The sequence below is a fragment of the Porites lutea genome, chromosome 10, assembly GCF_958299795.1.
Source record: "Porites lutea chromosome 10, jaPorLute2.1, whole genome shotgun sequence".
Lineage (NCBI taxonomy): Eukaryota > Metazoa > Cnidaria > Anthozoa > Scleractinia > Poritidae > Porites > Porites lutea.
In genome coordinates, this window is record NC_133210.1 from 6,542,521 (window position 1) to 6,560,950 (window position 18,430).

At 41.2% G+C, this 18,430-nt stretch overlaps 1 protein-coding gene and 1 long non-coding RNA gene across 2 annotated transcripts in view; one reads left to right on the forward strand and one right to left on the reverse strand.

Annotated features, from left to right (window-relative positions):
- LOC140950873 (uncharacterized) overlaps positions 1-18,430 on the forward strand; it is a 373,771-nt gene that overhangs the window by 16,519 nt on the left and 338,822 nt on the right. The gene's annotated exons all lie outside the window — the stretch shown is intronic.
- On the reverse strand, positions 3,449-5,226 carry LOC140950668 (galactosylceramide sulfotransferase-like). The gene is made up of 2 exons (XM_073399916.1): positions 5,195-5,226; positions 3,449-4,682 (listed from the first exon to the last, which is right to left on the reverse strand). The coding sequence occupies exons 1-2, from the start codon at positions 5,224-5,226 to the stop codon at positions 3,659-3,661; spliced, it is 1,056 nt and encodes a 351-aa protein (XP_073256017.1). The 3' UTR covers positions 3,449-3,658.

Genomic DNA, 18,430 nt, shown 5'->3' on the forward strand with positions numbered 1-18,430 from the left:
CAAAGACCCGGGGCAAAGAGGATCCTGAAATGTTGACTTATCTTATTTGCCCAAGTGTCAGAAAATAAGAACCTGTTCCAAATTTTATGCTAAACAGGTTCTTGTATAGAGGGGAACTACCTCAGGTTCTTAAAAAACATGTTCCTGATCGCGGGTTTTGTATTCAACTTCTGCAATTCAACATTATGCACCTATCAATGTAAAGCCGGGGGGCAGGGCATGGAGTGGGGATTTGATCGTCTTTGTTGTCCCTGGGGTAGGGTATTTGACTGATCTTGTTCTCCGGGGGGAGGGGATATTTGAATCTTTCTTTGCCCGACTTGGAGATATTTGACTGCCGACTCGGACGAAAAAGACTGAGACCGAACATATGTTTCCCGCTTCCACGCTTCACGCATGCGCCATACGGTTTGAAAAGATCAGAAAGTCATGGAGGCCAATGAGAACAAGCGAAGGCTGAGTGTATTTCACTGTTTTGTCTTCAAATTTCGTTTGTTTTAGCGTATTTTTGATCAATCTTAATATACTGTGGTTTCAAAGTAAACGGAAGTAAAGATAAACCAAGTCGATTTTTGCAAGTACAATTGATTAGTGCTCATTCGCTACAATCACTGTAAACTTATAAAACTGACTTTCTTTGTACCCCTTACTAAGAACGGTATATTTAGGACATTTAGACTTACAAAATGTGGACTTTCTCCTAAAGGTTTATGTATTCTACGCAGTGTAACACGGATTATGGTTAAAACGTATAATTGCAGCTGTAACAGGAACATGTATCTTTGGTGATGCAGCAACGTTTATAAAAGATTGCAGAGTTTTATTTGGAGATATTTTAATTGTGCCTTTCAGTTAGGTTCTGCCTTGCGATTGACAGCAATGTGCAGCCTGGGGTGGGGAAATTTGGTTGCATTTGACTGGAATGATTTGCCCGTGGGCAGGGAATTTGATTGCAAATTTTTGAAAAAAGTCAAATCCCCACCCTATGCCCTGCCTCCACCCCCCCCCCCCCCCCCGCCGGCATTACATTGATAGGCGCATTAGTGCATTAGGTGCATTTCCACATATCCTGAAAATTGCACGCATGACAAGTTCGTGCTGACCTCACCAACCCTTTGGGAGTGATCAACCCATAAATTTGTACCCGCGGGCCTATAGGTCTATGGGCTGGTTACGCCCCTGGCTTATATCAAATACAACAATTTTCATAGTTATTACCAGGAGCTGTAGTTACTGAAAAGTCACAAAGCAACATCCGTATTCTAACTTTCACTTGTTCGCGTCTTAGTGAACGTTCATACTCAGTGTGGTTTACGGTCATCTCGCCACCAACGAAATCGCCACCAATAATTCTGCCCGCCACCACCCGTAATAACTCTGCAATACTGACACTGTTTACTTACCTGGGATTGTTACTTCTACTAAAGCCCAAATATAAGTTTATCGACACTTTGTGTCGAACTCCTCATCTTCAATTTTATTTGTTGTAAATAATTGCGACTTTTTAATACCTTAAAGGCTTATTTTCATCGCTAGAGAGGTGCGATTTGTTTAAAATGCAAAAGCCTTTCCTATGGAAGTTGGTTATCATTGTCATTTGAACCCCCGGGGGGGGACTCCGCTTATGAAATGGGTGGGATGCTCGTCGTCTCGCTTAGGGGTGTAAATTTCGGATTTTGGTCTCACTTAGGGTGTTCTGGGCAAAACGCCATCATATTTAGCCGTGAAGGTCTCGTTTAGGGTTGCACGTGAAAAAATATAAAAATATATATCCAAAGTTGACGTCCAAAGTTGACTTCATCAATAGACTCCGTGGACTTCCATTACGACTCAGACAGCAAGGCTTTGAAACCAATCTACTTCAGAAATCATTTAATAAATTCTTCAGTCGCCATGGTCTTATCGTCGAAAAGTTTGGTGCAGCCCTGCGGGAGATGAGATTAGCAATCCAGGCTTGAATTGCACCATCGTATCCTTATATTACTTATTTATTGCATAGTGTTGTATTTCAGTTGTATCTCGGTACGTGTGCGCGTACAATTTTATTTTGAGCGCGCGCATTATTTGTTTATTTATTTAATTGACGTGTACATTAAGTTCGTTTATTAACTTCTTAATTTTACTTTGCGTTATTTTCCTCACTTATACATTGTCCGTGACTGTGCTCACATGGTGGGTGGCTCCTCCTAAAATGTTCTGCAATTGGTCAGAAGCCTATTACCGGCTCCTGAATTGGTATACGATTTAATGGAGCCGAAACCAATTGTGGAATTGCACGCATTTTAGGCATCCTACTGATGAACAGTTGCGACACGTAGATATATGTTTTTCAGCAACTAAGATGATTTGCAGTCTGTCTACTTTAAATTGAATATATCGTCTGTGTTTTAACATGGTCTCTTTTAGGGGTCAAAAAAAGCTTGGGCCACACCCAGATCGGTCTCCTTTAGGGGTTTAATTCGATATTTCCGACGAGCATCCCCACCCATTTCATATGCGGAGTCCACCCCCCAGGTTTGAACCTTACCTCCTTAAATCTTATAGTAAATTTGAGGTGCAGGAAATAATTCTTTTTAGACAATTGTCCTTTCCATAAGTATAGGCCCTTTGCAGCTAGCCATTCACGTAGTACAAAACCACCATGCTGGAGAGCAAAAGTCGCACTGGGAGAAGACAAACAAAGGAAATTAGCTGAAATTATCATTTAAAACTATGTATCGCCTTTTGTTTGTCTTGTCCCAGTACGACTTAAGTTGCTCTCCAGCATGACGGTATTCTACCACGTGAATGGCTAGCCGCAAATGGCCTATTGAGCTACCGCGGTAGTTTCTGCTTGGTGGCAACAAAAACAAAGGAGGTAATACAATATTACAACTAAATAAAGAAAACGGTAAAAAAAAGAAAGAAACAGAATGACACTATGCATGCATATAACACATACACGTGTAAAATTTTTGTTTTTCCAAACTGGTTTCAGATAAAAAGGGGATTCCGGTTGCGCTCCCCTCGCCACCTCGAAATCTACCAGTGTTTTTAACTGAATTAAAAATTATCTATTCCGTTATCTGATTATAATGATTATATAGATAAATGCGAATTATTCATTTATGTTTTTTTAATGAGGCAAACCGCTTATTCTCCATTTGCACATCTTCCATAATACCCCTAGCCTGCGAACAGCAGACGCATTTCCGGTCGTCGCTTCTCTCCCTCCGAAAAGGGAGAGAAGCGACGACCGGAAATGCGTCTGCTTTTCGCAGGCTATAATACCCCTCTGTTTGCTGCCCAGAGTTTTGCTTAAGCATGTGTTTATTTACTTGGGACCACTGAAATATCAAGAGAATTTAAAAACAAAGTTTGCGCAAAATTTATTTTTTTGGGCAAGAGGTGGGGAGGGGGATAGCTCGATGTTAACGAAAAAACGGAAAATCATTGAAAAACGGTATCTCTTACAGCAATTAGCCCAAAAATTGTGACTGCTCTTGATTTATTCACATTCTTAGCTTTCGTACAGATTTAATCCAATCAGAGGCCAGCTGGAGATTGTCCTACGCTTCTTAATGTCTACATGAAAGAATGTGAGTTAATTAAAGGAGGTCACACTTTTGGAGTCCTTGCTATAAAAGGTTATACTAATCGTACGTCATGAAGTGAAAACTTAAACTCGTGCTGTAAGAAGTTGTAAATAGTCTAGCTCGTTGGTTATCATTTTTTCACAAAGAGTCTTCAGAGGGGTGTCCAGGTTTTCCTTCAGGGCGTAACCACGAACTGGTCTCGCTTGCTTGGTGTAGGCTTTTGTATTATACTCCCCGGGAACTAAACAGGATTCTCTCAAAACTTCATTGTAATATCTTAGACGCTCTACGTCAGCCTTAAACACGGATCCTAACTTTTTAATTTGATTCCAGAACGTTTTGTTGAAATAATCATAAAGCAGCACATCGGCTCGGTTCCACAAACGAATTTTTTCAACGAGTTCGTTAGAAAATTTGTCTTCTTTGTCTGCGGATTTTCGCTGGTTAAGCTTGAAATACACAACATCTCGTACATCCCAGCATGCTTCGTTGGCAAGTAAGACGAGAGATTCATCGAAATATTCCATCAAAAGTACTAGGTTAAAATTTCGGGCAATCTCATCTATGGCCATGTTTACCTTCTCGTCGTCATGAAAATGAATACTGTCCAATCCCAAGTCAAAAACCTGCCCATTTTTCAACAAATTAAGATAAGGAAAGACATTTTCTGCTAGTGAACTGTTTGCAAATTTTGCCATGATACCGTTAGGATCAGTTATAAAAGCTTCGATGGAATCTCTTCCTGTTTCGATTCCGAAAAGGTGTGCAAACCCCATGTAGGAAAAAGTGGATTCGAATTGCGTGACAGGATTTCGAAGTATTGTGATGAAAACTGAGTCTAGGGCCATCAACTCCTTCATTGGATTCTTGTTCCACCTAGCATGGTGGCACAAGATGTTGGGTTGCTTTCCCTTCGTGTCTTTTATAAATGATTTCTCGAATGGTAAGGGCCAGTAGAAATTATAAAAACCATCTTGCGGTAACGCGAAGGTTAATTTGTGTATGTCCCCATAGCGGTTCAGTATGTTGGTCAAGGTACTGCTTCCAGTTTTGTGCGTTTTTAGAAAAAGTACGTTGTGCTTGGGTTGACAGTTTGTGGAAGTTGTTCTGTGAACAAAGAAAACAGATTGCGCATGAAAAAAAATACTGTAATGTACTAGGTTCCTTATCATGCGGAGAATAGATTGCAATCCACTTTTATAAGGCACATAGTGCTCTCTAAAACGGGACTCCTGACTGGGGAGTAAACGTTTTAGTCATATCTATTACGATAAATCGAGGATAACTAATATAAGTTTATTGATAGGTCAATGGTGGGGGGAAGGGCGGTAGTGACCTTCAGATACCACTGCAGCCTAGTCCTTAGTGGTCCTCATGATTTCCCAATTCGCTATATTCATATAGACCATAATGCACCTTGTTTACCCCCAAAATTTTGCATAACCAATAGTTAGTGTCGAAAGCTTTAGTACTCACTCTTCCTTAGTAGCGAGCCGGATGTTTAAACAGAAAAAGTAACTTGAAAATAAATCATACCAGCTCCTCTTACTCTCGAACAAACTGCTTCCTCACCAACCTCAAATTTTGCTCAGGTTTGGGCCTACAAGTAGCCAACAAACCTGAATTTTTCCTCTTCATCTTCGTTCGTCATGACTACTTCTTCGTTTATATGTAGAGTGAAGATTTTCCATAATTTGCTCACGCAGACAATTAACAAGACTAAAAGTAAAATAGCCAGTCGGAGAGTAAATCGCCTGTTGAAAATGTGTAGGACGGGAGGAGTCTTAAGCCCTGTTATAGTAACTGACATCGTTGATTTTTGTTATGCGCTAGAGGTGACCGCAGCCATGATGATTTTCAACTTTAAGATACTTTTGACGTGGGTAACCAAATATCGAAATAAAGATTCTCCCAACTGATCTCCAAAACTAGTTCCCGTAAGAATGAAACGAGAGAACTTATTAAAAGATCAAAGCCATTTTCCATTTGGTAATTATTTTATTCTGATTATATTCTTACAACACGGCTTTTCCTTCTTGACTGTATTGAAAAAGCGAAGAGAAACTTGCTGTTAGTCACTTTTGGGAGAATAAAGGGATACCTGGTATTGTTTTACAACCAAACGAGCTCATTTACCGGGGGGAGCACTCCCTTATTTGGCCTAGACGGGTAAGTGCTGCTGAAAAGGGCATAGTTCTCAGACTCATGAGTCTTAAACAGGCTATTCAACTTCGCTTCTTGAGCAGGGTGTATTTTTTGACGGAAGCTTTAAAAAGAGTGCGAGGGTCGACGATTCGCGGTCTACATGAGTGGTCAGCAACATTGTATTTTCAAAACAATCTTACTTAGTCATGATGTTAGTTTAAAAAGCCTGACTTAATTTCTGGTGCATGCGAGACGAAATGAATCAGGGTCGTGAAAGTAGGTCTCTTGTCTTAAACAGGGTAGCGAAATGAACAATATTTGTCTTAAACAGGGTCAAGGTAGGAGGGCTCGGTGGCACGCCTCTACCACAACTTCCCTTGAGTATCCCCCCCTGGAGTTAAGAAAATTTAATTGTGATTTGAATACCAGTTTGTCACCCGCGATTTTTACATGGTGCTACCTGCCATCGAAATGTTTGCTGACTGGTGTTAACCTATCAAGGGTAGTATAAAGGCCGGCAAAGTTCATTCAAGGGAAAAGGGTGTGAAAACAGGCATTTCCAGTGTGGAAACAGGTTTTACCTTCACAAACGGCCTGGGGAAAACTTCTATAAAAGTTTTTGGGAAAGGCCTTTATTCTGGGGAGCAACCGCTGACTGCGGGAACGCCGGGGTTGCCTAACCTGCTGCTTCCTCCACAGTCTTTCCCAAGGCTAAGTGGGGATTGGGGAACTCGCGAGCACGCGAGACAAGCGAGAAGCGCGAGAGAAGGATGATGGGAATAAGCGTAGAGCGCGAGCAGGGAGTGATGGGAAGGAAAAGGAGAGAGAGGGGAAAGTCGCTTCGCTTTTTGTCCCCTTCCCATCACTCCCTTCGTCCCCGCTTTCCTTAATAATTAACTGAAATATCCCCCAGTGATCGCGAGTGACTGGGGACGAGGCAGGCCTAACCTGTTGATGTTGTTTGGGTGAAGTGTTATGTGAATAGCCTCTTTGACTCTACGAGAAGCGAGAGTACCAGTGAGGGTCTCGGTCAATAAACGTAACCTCGTCCCAGAGCGGATAATGCCCTATTTTATTGGCATGTTCAGAAACTTCTGAAGTTTGAGTTCTTTAATTTAAAGCCGTATATTCCTATCGTGCTACCGAATCCGTCCATGCACGCACCTTCCAGTCTAGCCAATGTATACTTTGCCGCATTCGCAAGGAATCTTATACGCTTCTCCATCTTGTTTTCGTGGAACAACAACATCCTTAGATCGCACTAAAGATAAAGACGCACACGAGCCAAAGGCCTAAACGGCCAGAGCTTATACCGATTTCCGTAGCATGAAGCATGCCTAGGAATATTGCTGCTCCCCCTGGACAGGATGCGAGTCCACCGCAGGGTTACCCCCCATCAGTATGTCGCCGGTAATGAACAGCCCCCGAAATGATCCCTACCCCGAAATGATCCCGACCCCGAAATGATCCCCAACCCTGAAATGATACCGACTCAGAAATGATCCCCATTTCCCTTCACGTCGACCCCGAAGTGATTTCCAATTAATTCTTGGAATGGAATGATATTCCGCCACGGAATTATTATAAGTCTGTTACAGCGTTTAAGTTCGTGAATCGCATTTAACATTAATTTCACTAGTTTATGTGATTTTTGAGCGCTTTTGTCATCTAATTGCCTTTATGGTCTACTTTTGCATCTTCAACATCATTTTAAAATTTTAAAAAGTGTTAAAGCACCATTTTTAAAATTCAATATTCAAGGCATGCAGTTTTAACATCATTTTTAGAATTTAACACGTAATGCAGTTTTCTCTAGCTATAACGCGGGCTAAAATCACCTAAGTAAAAAATGTTAATAAAAAATGTTATGTTTCTTGATGTTATCAGCTGCAGTTCAAGGTGTTAGTAATGGTAACAGGACTGAGTGGAGTCCAATTCGGTCTGTAATCATACGAATGATTTTTACAAAATCGGACGACCGCGTAGCGGGAGTCCGATTTGTTTAATCACGAGTATGATCACAGACCGAATTGGACGACACGAAGTTCTGTTACCAATTAATCATAACTCTAACAAAATTTGTGATATATACACCGTATTCACAAATGGCGGACACGCGGGAAAAAAGTGGTGCCTAGTCATGAAAGCGAGGCGTTGGAGGATAAACAAATTGTTATTTGCTGCGGTTCTAAGAATAGCAGCAAATTATTGTTTTCACGGTTCCAGCTTATTGACAGCTGTCATGGAGACTCATGTATAAAGGGGCGGGATTTTACTGAGGTGATCATTCTAAGCTGACATCGCTGCCTGAGTTTCGTTTGTTAATGCTTTTTTAGTTTTTCTCGATTTTTATCGCCCTAATCTTTTTGGATTCGAAGCTCAGCAGTCACATTTCTCTTCGGTGCTTTACACCGAACATGGATCCTACAATCCAAGCCGAACTGGAACGGCAACAATCAACAATGCTGGAAAAACTCTCGTCCATCATGGACAACAAGTTGGAATCTATGAAGAGACAGCTTGAGGAGTCTTCAAACACGCAAATGAGCGAACTAAAGAAAATACGCCTCACTGGACCTCGCATTTTTAAGAAGAAAGGACACGAACAACAGTATAAGCATAACGAACAAGTGAAGTCTGCGGTGAACGAGGCCAAGGACGCCGTTGTGGCGGGAAAGAACGAGGCATGCATCGCCAAGCTTAACGAAGGTATTGAACTTATCGATCAGCGCCAAAAGCTAATTCTCATAGCAGACAAATCTGACTACGGCTGGAAAACTGTAGGGGAATACCTTGATGACGAGCTCGCGGACGATGATCAGGACGCCAAGAAAATGAAGAAAGCAGAAAAAGAAGCTCAACGGAAAATAGCCGAATCTCGCGCCGCCAAAGCCACGAAGGCTCGCCCCTGGTTCAGGAATCCTAGATCACCGGGAAACACAATTGCAACCTCATCGCCTTCATCCAGCCCTCTCTCTCTATCCGCAGGAAACTATTCTCCCCGTTTTTCTTCTTCCACGGGAGGTCCAAGAGGCATAGGCTCATTTCCATTTTCAAGTGGGACGGCTCCAAAACGGGGCACATGCTTTAGTTGCGGTAAACCAGGTCATTGGCGGAATGAATGTCCTCTGTTGGCGGTTGCCGGAGTACAAGAAGGAAAGAAGTTAAGTGCTAATTTTTATGATCTATATGATGTAGAACCCGTGTCAGGGAATTCCGAATTTTCAGAGTTTTTCGATGATCCCATAGATTCATGTATTTTTACAACACCCGCGAAGGGAGATTTTTCCGAGCTGGAATGTGGAAAAGAAAGTGTTCGCGGGAGGTTAAAATCTCATTTTTCAGCATGGGAGGAAATAGGGTCCCCTAGCTCGGTACTGAGTGTTATTACAGAGGGTTACAAATTACCACTGCTTACTATTCCTGAGTCATGCATTTTGTCGAATAACAAATCCGCCATAGATAATGCTTGTTTTGTCACCAAGGCTCTAGAGGATCTTATAGCTGCCAATTGTATTTCAATTGTCCACAGTCCACCATGGGTAGTGAACCCTTTAACTGTGTCCGTGCGGGCCGAGGGGAAGAAACGCCTTGTGCTCGACTTAAGACACGTAAACCCTCATCTTTTCAAGTACAAATTCAAATGCGAAGACATCAGTACTGCTCAACAACTGTTAGGGGAAGGATATTACTTGTATACATTCGACATCAAAAGTGCTTATCATCATGTTGAAATTTTTGACAGCCATAGGACCTACCTTGGGTTCCAATGGCCATATCAGGGCAAACCAACTTATTTTGTTTTTAACGTACTACCATTCGGTATGTCTACCGCACCTTACATATTCACCAAGGTGTTGAAACCTGTAATTAATTATTGGAGAAGTGCAGGCAGGAGAATTTGCATGTTTTTGGATGACGGCCTAGGTGGCAATTCTTGTAAGGAGTCTGCCTCCACGGATGCCATAGCAGTAAGAGCAGATCTCGCCAAATTAGGCTTCCTTCTTAGTGTAGACAAGTGTGTTTGGAACCCATCCCTTATTCAGACTTGGTTAGGTTATATTCTTAAAAAAATTCTTAAAATCGCTTGTATGTAACCGACACCAGGGTGTCCAATCTCAGGGAATCCATTTCATCTGTTCTTGCAAACCCCCAGAAGGTTACGGCCAGACGCTTAGCTGAAGTTACGGGTCGCATAATATCTATGCATAAAGCAATTGGTTCCGCGGTGTATTTGTACACTAGGCAAATGTACCTTACCATAGAAACTAGGGACTCTTGGGATTCTTTCATTTCCTGCTCCCCAAGGGTGATAAATGAGCTTCAGTTTTGGCACAATAATGTGAGTCAGCTGAATGGTAGAGACCTTTTTGACAAAACCGAAGTCTTTGATTCTGTTGTTTATTCAGACGCTTCCCAACTTGGGTATGGAGGTTATGTCATTTCCGACAAGCAAAATTTAGTATGCCAGGGACAGTGGCCCCTTGATGAAAAAAGAAAGAGCTCCACCTGGCGAGAGCTCAGAGCTGTTTATTATATGTTATCATCCGTTGGACACATCCTCACAGGACACAAAGTACAGTGGTACACTGACAATCAAAATGTGACGCACATAATCGACAGAGGCAGTACTAAACCTGACCTCCAAACATTGGCTGAAGAAATTGTAAATTTGTGCAACAATCACAGGGTTTCAGTCATCCCAGTCTGGGTCCCACGGGATAACAACCAACTTGCTGATTATCTCAGCAAACTCACCGATGTCGATGATTGGGGCATACATTCAGATATTTTTCAGTGGCTTAACACCTTGTGGGGTCCTTTCACAGTTGATAGGTTTGCCACATGGTACAACACTAAATGCATTAGGTTCAATTCCCGCTTCTGGAACCCAGGGTCTGAAGGCGTTGATGCCTTTATTCAAAATTGGCAGGGAGAAAACAATTGGGTGGTACCCCCTCCGAGCCAAATAATCAGGGCATGGCGTCATTTTGAGTTGTGCAAAGCTAAGGGAGTGCTCATAATACCCCTTTGGAAAGGGGCTTCGTTCTGGCCCTGCATTTGCCCAGATGGCACCCATCTTTCTAAGTGCGTGATTGACTGGGTTGGAGTACCTGAATTCCATTTAGCTGCTACGACTAAGGGCAGGTCTTACAATTCTTTGTTTCACGGTGAAAAGCTGGAGTTTAAACTTATAGCATTGTATGTTAATTGGCAGTCTGTGCGCAAAGGCCACAGTGATAGGGGGTTTTGTTTGTCAGTGAAAGGTTTGTGTGAACACTGTACCAAAGGTTAAGCTAATATTGATATATATACATAGTATTTCCGCGGGTACTCGTACAGCAATAAGCCCACAGGTGGCTCTTCCTTGCTCACAGGTGGCCTTCTCTTGCCCACAGGTGGCATTTTCTTGCCCACAGGTGGCAATTAAAGAACATACAATTTTATGTTACCTCTCTTCATAGGAAAGGTACTACTTGTTTACGGGTGGCATTGAAGTTAGGAGTCCATGGACGACATCACACCAAGTTGAGAGATGATACATTATATACTAATATGCTTTAAGCTATTGGTAGCGCTATCTTAACATCATTGTAATACTGGTTAATTGCTTATAGTTTTACACAAATATGTAATGCTATATCACATCACACACAGTCTATTTTCTTTCTTACAGGTCTGAATATTTTCAGCCAAGGTCCATGGAAAGAAATTCAAGACCGTTTGAAATCCAGTCATGGAGAAGTTACTTCTGTTGAACTATTTAAAGGGTTGCAGCAAACAGCCCTTTCATCCAAAGCCTGTGGAACAGTAGTTAATTATACAAGTTCTTTAAATCGTTGGGTTAAGTTTGCTAATACTAACAAGTTAGTTGTGTTCCCTGTCTCCGTGGTTGATGCAGCTCTGTTTTTTAGCCACTTGGCCACCTCTCAGGTGTCAGCCTCTGTGATTGAATCTAGTTATTGTGCTTTAAAATGGGCTCATGATTTTGCGGGGGTTCCCAATCCTATGAGTAGCACCTTTGTCAAAAATATGGTGGAAGGGGCCAAGCGTCAAAATGCCAAACCCACTTCGAAGAAATCTCCCATTTCAAAGGAGGCCCTCACAGCGTGTTGTATTAAACATGAGCATTCCGATGAATTGCCTATACGTAGGGACATTTCTATGGCCTTACTGTTATTTGCGGGGTTCTTCCGTTTCAGTGAACTAGCAAACCTTACTATCGGTGACATTAGCATAACCGACACTCATTTAACCATCAAAGTGTCCCATAGTAAGACTGATCAATATCGTAAGGGGAATGAAGTGGTGATCAGTAGATCCGGCAAGGTTACCTGTCCTGTGTCAAATCTAGAAAGGTACATGAAATTAACAGACATCAGTACATATAAGGTTTCAGATTTTTTGTTCAAACCTATAGTCAAAGTTAGATCCAGATATAAAGTTATAGACAAAGTAAAACCTCTCAGTTATACCCGTGCAAGGGAATCCCTAGTTAAGCTGTTGCGCGAATTTGTGCCCAATACGGCCAACATAAGCCTGCACTCATTCAGATCAGGCGGAGCTACTACAGCAGCCAACGCACAAGTCTTAGACAGATGCTGGAAACGCCATGGTAGATGGCGTTCAGAGACCGCCAAGGACGGTTATGTAGAAGATTCTCTTGATAATCGCTTACTAGTTACCAAATCTCTAGGAATTTGATTTTAGTTACATTTTCACTCCCGTTCTTTGTATTTCTATCCAGTGCAGCAGTCAGTTTTCCTATTTAACACGGAATGATTTCATTGTTTTCACTGTTCACCGTTTCAACAATAGGGAATAGGGAAAACTTGTTATTTGCTGCGGTTCTAAGAATAGCAGCAAATTATTGTTTTCACGGTTCCAGCTTATTGACAGCTGTCATGGAGACTCATGTATAAAGGGGCGGGATTTTACTGAGGTGATCATTCTAAGCTGACATCGCTGCCTGAGTTTCGTTTGTCAATGCTTTTTTCTTTTTGTGTCATTTGAATTCATTTCCGTTGGTGGATGATGTACTCATAATTCTGTATTCTAGTTCAACCTCTCTCCCTCGAGGTTCATGTTAAGTGTCTGGCTCTGCTTTCGGGAGGGTTCAGGTTTCCTCCTTAGTGAAGGGGGTTTTTCCTGACGGGCAGCAGACACGATATCATCTTTATTATTGATCAAAGAACTTTACTTGGAACTTGTTACATTTTTTCTACTTCACTGCCTTTGCATTACCTAAGTGTTTGTGTTTGTATGAATAAACGGGGACTGATGTTCGCATTACGCTGGGCTTCTATCCAGTGCAGCAGTCAGTTTTCCTATTTAACACGGAATGATTTCATTGTTTTCACTGTTCACCGTTTCAACAATAGGGAATAGGGAAAACAATTTCAAATGAAGACTTTCAGTGAACTTCCAGAGTGTTTAGCACGGATTCCACCTAAAATAACTTTGTACGGACTTCTTTTTAAATACAGTTACGTGGGATGTCTTCTGCTCTTAATGTTTAGTAATGATTTGCTGTTTGCAATCAAAAGGGACGAGTATATCTGCAAGGAAACAGGATGATTTTGTAGGTTTCCGAAGCATCAGAAGCAGGACACGACAAGTGGGCGATGGCTTGAGAAAAGCGGCAAACATGTTGGCCCAGCTTCACACTGTAACCGAATACGAAAGCCAGATCACTACAATTCTGTAAAACAGAAATAAAAACAGATATTGGTGGCGAGAAAAAGAGAAATAAGCGACGGATATATGGCCACTGAAAACAGGTCAAGCTGAGAGCGGGTGAAAGATTCATTCACGAGGCTCATTCATTCATGTTAGTGACATCTTATACATATCTATGTATATATGTATGTCTGTATTTACAACTTCCTTTGGATCATATTAATTCCGTCGCTTTGGAGCGAATTGTTAGAGGTACGTTGGCAGAGCTTAGCAAAAATCTCATGATTTCGTTGTCATTGCGAAATAATTAAAAATAATTTTATCAAAATTAGAAGCTGTAGTGTGTGAATCTTATGGCTTGCTATTTGCCTGGTCTCCTTTAGGGCATTATCTCAGAGAGCTCTTGGTAAAAAAAAGTGGTATAAAGCTTACATTTTACGAGGTTAAACTTTTAAGGCAATGTTTGTGTCAGGACTGAACATGGCAAGCTTCTGTTTCGAATAATTAAATTCGAGTCTGGATCCGTTTAAGAAGACCATCATTTTATTTATTTATGTATTCTTCAACTTTAAAATATAATGGAACATAAAGTTAAAACTCTTAACAGCCAACGATAAGAAATACGAAATTAGTCGCTGAAATGATGTGTCTGGCTTACCGAGTCTGCCGAGTAACAAGTTGAAATTTTGAGCGTACTCCACTCGATCGCTCCTGCATTTATAATAAAAAAAATAGTTATAATTGATGTCCTTCGTTGATAAAAACCAGAGAATAACGTCCTGGCAAACAAAAATCAAACATAACTTCATCGAAACCTCAGTCACCTCTTCTTTCCTGTCTTCCTTTTTTCCATCTCGACTTGAACTGTTTTGTTCAACGGCAGACGTCTCTTGCGTTAACAAGTAGGCCATGTATCTGTCGCTTATTTCTTTTTTCTTGCCACCAAGATTTGTTTATATTTCTGTTTCACCGAATTACAGTGAGCTGGCTTTCGTACTCGGTTTCAATGTGAAGTTTGGGCCAACATGTTTGCCGCTTTTCTCCAGTCATCGTCCACCTGTCGAGCTTCTGATGCTTCGGAAACCGACTCGAAAATCTACAAAATCATCCTGTTTCCTTGCAGATATACGCGTCCCTTTTGATTGCAAACAGCAAGTCATTACTAAACATTAAAAGTAGAAGACATCCCACGTAACTGTATTTAAAAAGAAGTCCGTACAAAGTTATTTTAGGTGGAATCCGTGCTAAACACTCTGGAAGTTCACTGAAAGTCTTCATTTGAAATTTTTGTTTATCCTCCAACGCCTCGCTTTCATGACTAGGCACCAGTTTTTTCCCGCGTGTCCGCCATTTGTGAATACGGTGTATAGGGCTCTTTTTAAATCAAAACACAAGAAATTCCGAGATTTTTTTCGCTAGCAATGAAAAAAAAAAAGCCATTTAAGCGCGCGCGTGATGGCGCGTACTGTCCAATTACTTAGGCATGACGCCTACTGTCCTATTAAACTGTCCTATTAAGGTTGAAATCAGGGCAGTTGAGAACCAATCAGATTTGAGAATTTTGTTATAGTTATGATTACTAAAAATATACTAGACTTAGAGTCTTTCGCAGAGGGCCTGAACCAAAATTTTTTAATTGCGCCTGCGACGCAGACTACATTTGTCCAAGACTATATTTATCTTCTCTAAAAACTTTACATCTTGCACACAATTTTTATTACGTAATATTAGCCAATATTTTTCGTTTCAGGCTTAATTATATCTCGCAACTTCAACAGAGCTTGTTCATCATCGGCTCAATAAAAATCTATTCCAGAGTCAGTTTAATTTGCAGGCAAATAAAAGTTTTAAACGTACGTGTCACTAACTGCCTACGTTCGTAGGTAAGTTCGTAAATGCGTACTTGATACTTTTTCGTCACGATATTACTTTTCTAAGGCCATCTCCCCCCTTTTTTTTTTCGTTTAGCGTCGAATGCGTTTCCTGATATTGGGTCGGTCGGTGGGATTGGAAAACGCAAAAACCTAAAAAAACAATCCCAAAGAGTCTCGGAATAGGAGGCCCTGGTACCCCAGGATGACCTTAAAAGTTAACATTTACATATTTGGATTGACAAAATGCACAGTATACAGTAAAAAATGTTCCTGTTTTTCTCTAAACTTTTATTATGCTCATTTTTCAGATTAAAAGAATTATTTCAAGTGAAAAATGATTTAACTATGTCATTACTTCTTTTCTTTTTGGAAAATGTCAAAAATTTGGGTCGGTCGGACGACGCTAAACGGAGAAAAAAGAGGATGGCCTAAGCAATTAATTGAACACTGGAAGAGCTGAGCACAGCTGCTCAGGTTGTTTTTCTTTCTCCTACGTTCTGTCATAAAGACCTTGTCACCGGTTTGGAAGCCATCTTGACGGGTAGGAGAACGCATCAGAAATACAGTGTTTGTATGAGAATCGTCGAATAATTTCCGTAAAACGGCTCAGTGTTCTGAAAGAAATATTTATTATAAACTAAAGCTTCACTCCTAAGCATTAAACTGAAAAAATATGAGGGCGTTACATGCGCTAGAAACACTGTTTAAATGTTCTATATGCATAAGTCGATAAAATTTTTCTTTCTGCCGACTAAATTTTCACTGTAATTTCTCACGCGGTTGCCTATACCCGTCCAGATGACTTCCAAAACCGTGACAAGGTCTATTATTACACCTGTCAGTTGCCAATCTCCACTTCTTCCCAATTAATTAATCTCTGAATTGTGTTTTTATTATAAGGCCTTGGCCAAACGTTGTTTTTTTCATTAGATGAACCAAACTTCGTGAGTTAAGTTCATGAAAAGTTCGACGTCTGGGACAGTTAACTTCGTCTGAAAGTGTTTGGATCGTCCAACACGTTCTATCCGTCTGCTCAGGCAGGACGGATAGAACGTCTGAATCGTCTCCGGCACAAACGTTGATCTTTACATGCGGCGAACTAACCTAATAAAATAAAAATTTGTACGATAATGTATATTTTACCTCGTTCGGGAGGATATTTATCACTGTTCTGATTCAGTTGATTGGTTCGACGCGTCGGTGAATGGACGACCTTAATGTAGGTCGACCCAAGTTAAAGTTTGGCTCGGTCTCATGAAAGGTTCGACGTTTGCCCTAGGCCTAAGATACTCATTTTTCCTACGAAACTTTTCAGGCTTCTGCTAAGATACGATTTAAGTTCTCCTTACTGGCAAATCTCGGCACGGATCATCTTAGATCTTCATAGAAGAATTTCATGTTTTCAACCCAAACAAGTATGGGGCTGCTGAGGTGCTTCCTGTCGGTTGCTGCTTTTTACCTATGGATCAATCGACCAATCCTCATGAGGTGAGCAAGATCATTAGATACTTTTAAAAGGTAACTGAACACTGTTGTTTTAACACGTTTCTTTTTAACCCTCTTGGGTCTCCTCAGAGACCCTGGGGGGTAAGGCTAAGGGGAGAGGGGTGGGGGGAGGGGGCGTCTGAGGTCCCCAGGCAAAAACATTAAAACTAAGATCGCTCACCATAATATTACACAAGATGATGCACTCAGAAACTTCAGATGACAGCGGGAAATGAAGCTACAAGCAGCTGATTTAGAAAGTGGCAGATGGTCTTTTCACAAATTACCACTAAGAGTCTTGTCAAACTTCACATTTTCTAAGGGAAAAGCTATCGGGACGAGGTTAGCTCCAGCTGTCCCGGTCTTCATAAGTTCTGTATATAGGATTCGAGATCTTGCATTTTTTTTGCACTCATTGGGGTCTCAGCAGCAAGATTTCATAGGACTACTTTTCGGGCCAGCTTCTTCTTGGATTATTTGAACACATTGACTTGATAGACCTGATAGTGGGTGTCGTGTTTAGTGTCTTGTCCTATACCGTAATCGCCCCCCCCCCCCCGGGGGTACTCCCTTATACAAGCCATACAGGTATGTAAGGATTAAATTGACTGCAAAAACCGTGGACGAAGATCCCGCTAGTTGTAAAAGTTGGATCTCTAGAAAAGAGATCTAATCAGCCACAATATTATAAAGAACCAAAAACGAGAAGTCTAAAGACTACTGCAAAGTTAATTCAGAACAACGTGTATTGTTTTTTCATAACAATATTTCGGCCGGCCATACCAGCCTTCTTCAGGTTTACAGATGTTACTGAATTTATGTAGGAATCGCAATATTATATAGATGGAGAATGTCGCAATAAAAATTGTTTAAAAGGGAGAGGCGGATGATGACACTATTTCTTAAAGGCCAGGTCTGAAAACCGGTGAGAATAATAACATTTTTTGGTCTGAAATAGGGTAGGAATTTGGAGAACCGGGCGGCACAACCCCACCAACGATTACCAGGAGCACCCCTCCCCCCCCCACCCCCCTTGACTGTCGTTTAGGGGCACCCAACGACAATTTTTGGAAAATATCTGTTCGAAAGACGCTTGAGATCTAGAATTTTTGAAAAAATTTCTTGCTTGCCTGCCTCTCTTAGAGCTTCCGAGGATTTTCGAACATCTAAAAAATGTTATAATTGTCCATTTTTAACGGATCTTTGCCCTAGAAAGGTCACCTAGAATTTTCGGGAGCCTTTTTTCAGGCTGCAATTTTCGAAAAGGTATTAGTTTTGATCCCTATAATTTTCGGATCACTAGACTTTTAGCTAGGAAATCCGAACAGATGAAACATTTTTAGGGGATAAAAATTTACCTATATCCACCGTTAAAATACTAAAATACGTTCAACAATGCTATATTTAAGTGGTTTTGAACTATATTCTTGTTGGGTGCCCCTGATCGCTGAGTTTTAAAAGCTCGACCAGCTAGCAGACAGTCTCCATTCAGAAAGTAAAAAAGTCTCAGACTCGCAGGACAAGAGGCTCGTTTCACCGTCTCGCGCAGTTTCGAATTCACTATTAGCAGCTTCTTTTCTTTTGATTTATGAATCCCTGTTAAGCACCGTTTGCGAATTAAGAAGAAAAGCTACAATTTAAGCCAGGGACTTTGAGTGAAATTTCATGTTC